Source organism: Mangifera indica, chromosome 18 (assembly GCF_011075055.1).
Source record: "Mangifera indica cultivar Alphonso chromosome 18, CATAS_Mindica_2.1, whole genome shotgun sequence".
Taxonomy (NCBI): domain Eukaryota; kingdom Viridiplantae; phylum Streptophyta; class Magnoliopsida; order Sapindales; family Anacardiaceae; genus Mangifera; species Mangifera indica.
In genome coordinates, this window is record NC_058154.1 from 9,027,656 (window position 1) to 9,037,281 (window position 9,626).

At 34.1% G+C, this 9,626-nt stretch overlaps 1 protein-coding gene across 1 annotated transcript; it reads left to right on the forward strand.

Moving 5' to 3' along the window:
• The first annotated feature begins 1,990 nt into the window (after positions 1-1,990).
• LOC123202108 (mitogen-activated protein kinase 19) lies at positions 1,991-6,980 on the forward strand. Its single transcript, XM_044617854.1, has 10 exons — positions 1,991-2,295; positions 2,992-3,400; positions 3,691-3,818; positions 3,945-4,004; positions 4,514-4,663; positions 4,796-4,951; positions 5,080-5,291; positions 5,400-5,501; positions 5,729-5,892; positions 6,367-6,980. Exons 1-10 carry the CDS (start codon positions 2,272-2,274, stop codon positions 6,795-6,797), a joined length of 1,836 nt encoding a protein of 611 aa, XP_044473789.1. The 5' UTR covers positions 1,991-2,271; the 3' UTR covers positions 6,798-6,980.
• Positions 6,981-9,626: the final 2,646 nt, after the last annotated feature.

Consider the following 9,626-nt stretch of genomic DNA (forward strand, 5'->3'; position numbering starts at 1 on the left):
GAAAGACAATATTTTATATTTTTGCAAGAAATCCCTGATCTGTTTATTCCCTCTTGAACCTTATCTTCGGTAATCTTTTGATAGGCTCTCAAAAGAGAAACAAACTTTTCGTTTCATTGCGGACCGTAACCTATAGACTTATCCTATGGCATGATGTGCTTCGATTTAGTTCTCCCGCGGTCTTCGTTGCTTGTAACTTAGATGAGCTTTGTTTATTTACGCGTTTTGGGCCTATTTTTTATTAAAGCAATACTATGTGTACCCACTTTAAGTACACAAATATATACACACTTATATGTGTCATCATATGATTGATTATTGTTTTATTCTTAATTTAATATCATTCAATCATATGATGACATATATAAATGTGTACATATTTGTGTATCTAAAATAAGTACACATAGTTTAATTGTTTTTACTAATACACACTTGTAAAAAAATAAAATTTCGGAATCTATACAGGTTAGTTGGTATACTTTATAAACACATAACCCATCAACCTTTTTAGATATTTTGGTCAAGAAGCAAACAATTCTTATACGTACATATGCGTTACGTTTATTCAGAATCTTAAAGGTAGAATTTGATGCTTTTTTTTTTTTTTTTTAAATATCCTATATGATTTAATTCAAAATTTTCTGGTATTATTGGATTTTGTATTTAATTTTTTGAAAAAAATAAAAATTTAGAATTGAATATATTTTCATTAATATATTTTGGAACTGCTATCTGAAAATTAAAATTGTAAAAATACGTTCCTTTTTCTTGAATTTTATTTCTTGTTTCAAAAAATGAAAATACAAAGTAAACATATATATATATATATATATATGTCAAAGATTTAAGTAAACAATGAAAATAATAAAAAAGAATTCACCCTAATTTTATATTGTTGAGTAGGGTTATAATTAGAATTAGATTCGAAGCGAACTTGTTCGAGTTTAAAATGAATTTGAATACGAATATAAGGTAAATGAACATGAATTCGATACGAGTCAGAAAGTAGTAGGGGAAAAGAAACTTGAGCCCAAACTAGAACAAAAGCCGTGTTCGGCTTACGGGCTGAGCATAACTTGCATTATTAAAAAAAATTAGAAATAACACTTAAATTGAGTTGAGTTTGGCTCATCCACATAAACTTGAATTGAACATGAACTCTTAAATTGAGAAGCGAGTTAAACATGAATTGATATTTCTCCATGTTTGACAAACTTGAGTAAAAAGTGAGTTTCACCTTATTTAAATTTGATTCGGTTCAAATTTAACTCTAATTATAATTGAATAAAATCGAACTGAGTATTATTAAACTCGAGATCAATTTAATAGATAGATGCATGGTTCAAATTCGAACTAGACAAGTTCAAGAATCATAGGCTTGAGTTTGAATTTAAGATATAAATTATTGGCGTAAGTTCCGATCAAGAAAAACCATCGAAATTAGTAAAATGATTTGGACTTCAATTCAATTTATTAACACAAACTTAGTCTAAGCTTGTGAATTTAAGTTCTATTCGATAATAATCGATGCAGCTTAACTCAATTGCAACTTTATTGTTGGATAGCCTAAGCATTTATGAAATTATTTTGAAATATTTTAATTATTTTATAGTAAAATCAAATTAAATAAATAAAAGTAAAATCTAAATATAAATTTTAATTTGAAAGTCATGTTTTAACTTACCAATTTGATGAAAGAGTCTAAGTCAATCTTCATTAATTAATTAACTTCAAATCAATTTAATTATCAAATTATTTTATAAATATTAGGTAGAAGCGAGAAAGCACCTGTGGGTCTTAGTGAAATTACCAAAAAGGGCCTCAGTCGTATCTCCTTCTGTAGTCTCCGTGCCCATTAAAGTAGTACTACCACAAAAACCAAAAAAGAAAAAACAATTAACTTCCTATATATATTATGAATTCTTTTTCACCCCCATAAAATTTTAAGTTGCTTTCTCGTCCTCTCTTCTTCTTTATATAATTCAGATCTTGTACAATTCACTATCTTCTAGTAATCTTTTAACCGTTGTTTTGGAGATATCTTCTCTGGGTTTTGTGTGATTGAATGAGTCAGGAGGTTGTTGCTGTATCAAGAAAGAAATTCGACTCTGGGCTTTTGATCCGAAGCAGGTCTCGTTGGGGCAAGTGCGGCTAATTTGCCGAAATTCCTCAACTTTGTTTGGTTACAAAGAAGGTTTCTCGGTTTTCCCAGAATTTTGTTGTCTCTGCTTGAAGAAATTTGGGTGTAAGGAGAAATCTTTGGGTCAAAAGATGCAGCAAGATCAGCCCAAGAAGGTACTTTCTCTCTTGGGTCTGTTGGGTTGCCGAGAAAGTTAGAGAAAATTTAGATCTGGCTAATGGTTTTCCCCTGTTGGACATCTGAGGAAGCTGATGAAAAACAAACATGAATTTATTACTTATCCTGAATTTTTATTTTAAATGGACAAATTTTCTGTTTAATTTGTTGGGATCCTAAAGTTTGACCAAATTGAAACTAGAAATTCTTGTTATACTTAGTTTCTCTGTAAATGCGTTTCTGTTGTTTTTTCTCAGTCTTGTTTTCACGGTTCATTAACAGTTAATTTTGGATGAAGTTAGTCCAGCTAATAATTCTCAACATAATTTGCAATGTTGTGTTAAATCTATGAGCAACGATTGTTATTATTTGTATGGTTATTATAGGAGGTCTTATTGTGATTCAAATTCTGCTGGTAATTTGAGGAAATGAATTGAGTTCGTTAAATTCTATGCTTGATTCCTTAATGGCAAATGTTGTTTAGCTATTATGATTCTTTGTACTTAAATTTGTTCCTGAAATTTTAAGCTTCTATGATTCGTGTATTTTTCAGAAAGTTAGGAAGGACAGTGTTGGATTGGATTTGTCTACAGTTAGGGTTTGGTTCATTCTCCATGTCCAAATTTCCTTGCATGTGTTCTTGTTCGTTTATTTTCAAGTCTGACCTTTTGTTTTCTTTTCTGTTGATGCTTCAGGACTTGAAAGACAAGGATTTTTTCACTGAGTATGGTGATGCCAACAGATACAAAATTCTTGAAGTTATTGGGAAGGGAAGCTATGGGGTTGTTTGTGCAGCAATTGACACACATACTGGAGAGAAAGTGGCAATCAAGAAGATACATGATGTTTTTGAGCATATTTCTGATGCCATCAGAATCCTTCGTGAAGTCAAGTTCCTTAGGCTTTTACGACATCCTGATATTGTTGAAATAAAGCGCATCATGTTGCCACCATCGAAGAGGGAGTTTAGAGACATATATGTGGTATTTGAGCTCATGGAATCTGATCTTCATCAAGTCATCAAAGCTAATGATGATTTGACCCGAGAACACCATCAGTTTTTTCTTTATCAGATGTTACGAGCACTTAAATATATGCATACAGGTTATCTTTTCCCTGTTTTTGTGTTAATTGAGTTCTTTTATTTTTTTGTTCTCATCATTCTGCAATTAATTCAACATTATGCATGTGTTAATAACTTCTCATTGTTGTTAGCAGCTCAATCACTGCTTTCTATTTTTTTAATTCTGTCTGACTCCACCCCAGTATTTCTCTCTTTGTATTATGGTTGATATGACTATTCAATTTCATGCCTATAATTATTTCCTGGACAGGAGGGGTGTTTCTCAAAGTGTTTGAAGACTTTTTTCTGATTCTTTAATGTTTGGCTGCAGCTAATGTGTACCACCGGGATCTTAAGCCAAAAAATATATTGGCAAATGCTAATTGCAAACTCAAAGTTTGTGATTTTGGACTTGCAAGAGTAGCATTTAGTGACACTCCAACTACAGTTTTTTGGACGGTATGTACTTACAGTGTATTCATTTCCAATCTAATTGTATGTCAATATATCATGTAACTCAGTGTTTATGGGGGTGTTTATGAAAATTGTTTCTTATGCTATTTATATTTTCTTTATGTGCCTCAGGATTATGTTGCCACAAGGTGGTATAGGGCTCCAGAGCTGTGTGGATCATTCTTTTCAAAGGTATTGCTAGCCCCAAGCCCTAAAATGTGTCATCTTCTCGTTTGTCTACCTTCTTTAGATTCTATTGCAATTGACTGAAGCTTGGATGGTTGAATAATGTGTTAGTTCGGTACAGTTTTGTTGTTCAATTTGCTGCTTACTCATATGAAGATGGATCTTTGTAGCAGCTCTTGGATTTACACAAGATTCATTTTTTATTTTGACTTGAATGAGTGATAACTAGCATGAGGTATTTGAAATTGTTAACATGTCTTATGATCTATGACATCATACTGAAGCAACAGATTTATTTCTCTATCTACTGCTTGAGTGCTTTATAGTAAGCAGTAATGCTAGATTAAAATAATTGTTGTTCAGGGAGGACTATGAACTCTCCTGGAAGTTGAATTGTCTGTCATTCAGGTAATTGTGTCACATTATGTCCGTATCTCTGGAGAGGTTTCCTTGCAGTGTCAATTTTCTGATTTTATTTTAATCCTCATTGACTTGTATTACTTTCTTCATGGCAGTATACACCTGCTATTGATATTTGGAGTGTTGGCTGCATATTTGCTGAGGTATTGATTGGGAAGCCATTGTTTCCTGGTAAAAGTGTTGTCCATCAATTAGATTTGATCACTGATCTTCTTGGAACACCTTCACCCGAAACCATTTCTGGAGTATGATACATCTCTTCCTTCTCTTTTTATTCTCTTTCTATTTTTTTCTTTATAGTTTGTTATGGTGCTATTTTTGTATTTTTTTTATTTGCCCAATTTCTTGATACTAAATTTTCTTTTGAACATATGCAGGTTCGAAATGACAAAGCACGGAAATACCTGACAGAAATGCGGAAGAAACCTCCTGTGCCATTTGCACAGAAGTTCCCAAATGTAGATCCTTCAGCACTTAGGCTATTGCAAAGATTGATAGCATTTGATCCGAAGGATCGACCCACTGCTGGAGAGGTTTGTATTTTTCACTATTTACACCACAATGGTGTATTTGACCTGCTTATAAGTGGACCTTTAGGGAAATACCTTTTATTTCTGCATTAAACTTAGGTTTTTCAGCCATTTTGTTTTTGACTAAACAGGCTCTAGCTGATCCCTACTTTAAAGGCCTGTCCAAAATCGAGAGAGAACCTTCTTGTCAGCCAATATCAAAGTTGGAATTTGAATTTGAGAGGCGAAGGGTGACAAAGGAGGACATTCGGGAACTAATATACCGGGAGATACTAGAATACCATCCTCAGCTGCTCAAAGATTATCTGAATGGAACTGAAGGCACAAATTTTCTCTATCCAAGGTTCTATTGCTTTCTACTTAAAGTCATATCTGTTTCTTTATTTTTTAGTTCTTGTTTCCTATTTCTGTTTTAGATGTTATTGACAATTTAATGTATCTATTATTGCAGTGCCATCGGCCAATTCAGAAAGCATTTTGCTTATCTTGAGGAAAATAGTGGCAGAAGTGGCCCAGTGATTCCTCCGGAACGAAAACATGTCTCACTTCCACGGTAAGACTAGCAATCAAATATTACAGTCTTTACGTTATTAGCTTTTCCAATTGAATGTGGATTTTCTACATTTTTCCTTACTCTCTTTGGATAAGGCTGCAGGGGAAGCCAAAGGAGTGCAAAAAATTATTCATTTATGTATCAATTTCATGAAGCCAATGATGAGACAGTTTAACTTCACTTATGTTCTAATGGATGCAATTAGTTAACCTGTTTGCTGTTTCTAGGTCTACGGTTCACTCAAGAACAATCCCTTCTGACATACAGCAGCATATTGCTTCTACTGACAACAACCAAATGACTAACGAAGCTTCTAGAAATTTTAGAGTGACAGATGCGATGTCAGGAACACAGTCCAAGGTTTTACGGCCTCCACCTAGAGTTCCAACAGGTATGAGGAGGTTGCTCTTTCTTTCTCTCAGCTTTCTTCCTTTTTGCATATGATCTTTTTAGCTTATTCTAGATTTAAGTTAGATAGGCTTGGCTAATTGTGGTAAACAGCTCATACTGGGAATTTTGGGGGTTGTTGGACTAGTTAGTTTTGTAGCACTTGAAAACCTGTTAATATCAATTGAGCAAGCTTCCATATCAGGTATCTGTCACCACTCACCATCTTATTATGTTCATATGCAAGGAGCTGGTTTCTGAGTGGGATCCATTTAATGTTGGGTTTGGTTCCCAAAACCACTAGTCATATGCCCTATAGGACGCTCGTTTGGATTTTGTCTTTTTCATTGGTCATAAAACTTATTATGGGATGCTGAGGCTTGGTACTGGAGTAGCATTTTATACTGGACTTGATACGTAATTTTCCGTGCTTTGCTCTCACTTCTTACCTCACTAACGCTTCCCTACTTTTTTACAGCAAAACCAGGGAGAGTTGTAGGGCCGGTTGCACCATATGAGAATGGCAGAAATGTTAAAGATACCTACGATGCAAGGACAGTTTACCGAAATGCAGTTCTTCCTCCGCAAGCTTTCTCACCTCATTGTTTCTTGCGGACAAACAGCTTGAATCAAGAGAAGTCTGGAGTTGAGACAGGTATGGGTTCTTCCCATGTTAAACCAGAGTCCGAACAATACAGCATGGCTGCCAAACCAGTTCCAAGCATGTCGGTTGACATAAACACCAATCCATATCACCAACCACAAGCCAAAGTAGATCAACTGACCGATCGAATCACCATTGATGCAAAGTTGCTACAGGCTCAATCCCAGTTTGGTGCAGTCGGTGCTGCTGCTGTTGCTGTAGCTGCACATCGGAATGTGGGAACCGTGCAATATGGATTGTCTTAGCTGTGTAGTATGTTAATGTTAGAATATTTCATGCTATTGCCTAATATGATGATGAGGACCCCATAGGTTGGGAATGGGAATTGTTGGGGGTTGTTGGGTTCTCTTCTTTGGAGGAGAGTATTTATGTCCTTGTGTACTTATGTGATATCATTGAATTTAGAAATGCAAATAATTCGTTTCTCATCTCTTCAGAAATTTCCCTTGCTCCAAAGCGAAAAAACTTGTCGATTTTTATCATCAATTTTTAAGATGGACATCCTAGATATCATAACAATATTCCTTGTAAAATGAATTATGTAAACAAATTTATCTATAGAAATTAAGGTGATAGTTTATAATTAGATAATATGATTGTTTGTTTTTCTTTTATTATAAATTCATCGAATTAGATTTAATTACATCAGATTATATAAATAAATTTATATAATATATTTATACAGTAGTATTACTCTGTCTCTATACAGATTCTGTACCAGAACTGTGATAATCTCACATTCCCATGACAAAGACTGGTTATTGTTCTTCCAACAGCTTCCAATTTCCACAAGGTAGAACTAGTATGCCTAATCTGAACTGCTCTTTAAAATTGGGTAACTCTGGAGCCTGAAATAATAGTTCTATGTTATGCAACAACTCTGGCAAATAGAAGGTTCAAAAATATTTTCAGTATTCCCCTTGTCTGGTAATAGTAACCTCCAGAGAATCGTGCGGTGGCATCAGCCGTCAAGTAAAGCATCAGCCATGGATATTTTGGTGGTCTTCAACAAATGATGATAAATCCAACACCCTTTCACAATGTCCTTCTACCAGGTGACACTATAATTACAAGTGCCATTTCTAGGCAACACTCCATCAGTACCATCTGCATCCAAACCCCATGTCCCATAAAAACTATCCTTTAACTTTAAGCTACCATTGTTGCTCCCTACCAGACTGGTATAATTATGGTTCATCAATGGCATGTTCATGCAGCCATCACCGAAGCATGGAAACCAAGACTCCAGTGAAAATGGCCCATATTAGTCGCCCTTTTTTCGGCACCTTGAAGCATATGTCTTCTTTGCTGCCACTCTTTAGCATCACCATCTAAATCTGCCGTGGCCTTCTTGGTTTGTCTTCCACTTGAGATTTATTTTCAAAATAAACTTTGCGTAGGATAATTAATTAAAATGATCTTATTTGAGAGGGACTGAACAATTTTAGCCAATACTCTATGCATTATATGAATATAACTATTAGACTAGCTAGAGAAGTTGAAGGATCATCCAACCATCTAAGAAGCCATATTAAGTTCCTGTTCTTTTTCAAAAGAAGTATGATGAGTCACTTTGACTGCATATTGCTAAACTTTTTATCAGTTGGGATAGGCTAAATATTTCACTAAGCTTGAAATGAGGTCGAGATACTATCAAGTAAGCATAGTCGAGAGTGATGAATTGTAAACAAAAGCGAAGGAGTTGCATTCTTTCTTTGGGCTTGTGAATTACTACTGTCGATTCATCAAGAGCTACTTGGTAAGAGTTATCCCACATACTGGCCAAACTAGAGAAGATGAAGCAAACGATGATAGGGGAACTTTTACTTGTTCTACCAGATTACTTTGAACCCTTTGAGGTACACACTAATGCATATGATTCTTCCATTAACGGTGTTTTAATGCAAGGAAAATACCCTAAAGCTTTCTAGATTAGAAAATTCAATGACTCAAAGAGGCACTATGCAGTCCAAGACAAGGAGATGATCACCAACATACATTGCTTGTGAATTTTGAGGCATTATCTGTTAGGGTCCAAATTCATAGTGTTTTTAGACAATGTGACAACAAGCTACTTCTAGAGTCAGAAGAAGTTGAGTTAAATAAAAAAGCAATACTATATGTATTCACTTTATATACACAAATAGATACACACTTATGTGTATCATCATATGATTTGAAATTATTTTATTTTTAGTTTAAAATCATACAAATGGGTAAATAAATGAGTACACAAATGGGAAATATTTAATTATTTTATTTTTTGAAAAACATAAATTACAATATGATACATGATATGATATGTGATTTGACTATCGTGATTCACACTATATCTTCTATCTATTTTTATTTGTAGAAAAAGGGTTAAACCTAGATGGTGAATCCATTTCTAGAGTTGTATTTGATGCTTTATGTGAGTGTCTAACCAATAAGATTGGGCAAATTTTATTGGATATTATGCAATTTTTATACAACTTGAAACCAAGTGAAGTTACTAATATCAAAGCGCATTTGCGATGGTATAAGGCAACGACCTCTTACACTACACACCATTAAGAAGAATTAAAATGTAAAAAGTCTCGTAGTATTGAAAGTTGCCAAGATTTGGCATGAGCAAGCTGGTACTGTAAGGTTGCCTTAGAAGAAAAAGAAATGAGCAAACAATAAACAAAGACATGCAAATTTTTTCCTAGGGGACATGGTATTTGTAAATATTTTGATTGGTTAACACAATCCACACACTCTATAAGAGACAATTGTGAAAGTATAAGACTCATTTCTCATTGTCAAGAGGGTTAGGAACGTCATTTGTTAGTTGAGGCTACCTTCTAAACTTAATTTTTTAGTATATGGGAAAAGAGATTGTATTATATTTAACTCACATAGTTAAGATATCGAATTCTTGTCTTGATTTAGTTTGATCGACACAAAAGTTTAAGTTATAAAAAAATTTTTTGAGACCATATATGGGGTCAAAAGCAATCCCAAAGTTAAGTAAATGAGTAATATAAATTTCATGTCTTTAAAGTATGGAGTTTGACGGTTTACTTCCGATAACCAAGCTAAGGTGGAAT

What these genes read in the sequence shown, in the direction of transcription:
- LOC123202108 (XM_044617854.1), top strand. Translation starts at nt 2,272, where the DNA reads ATGCAGCAAGATCAGCCCAAGAAG. An exon ending in ACTTAAATATATGCATACAG is followed by an intron (nt 3,401 to 3,690) that starts GTTATCTTTTCC and finishes GTTTGGCTGCAG; the next exon opens with CTAATGTGTACCACCGGGAT. An exon ending in ACAAATTTTCTCTATCCAAG is followed by an intron (nt 5,292 to 5,399) that starts GTTCTATTGCTT and finishes CTATTATTGCAG; the next exon opens with TGCCATCGGCCAATTCAGAA.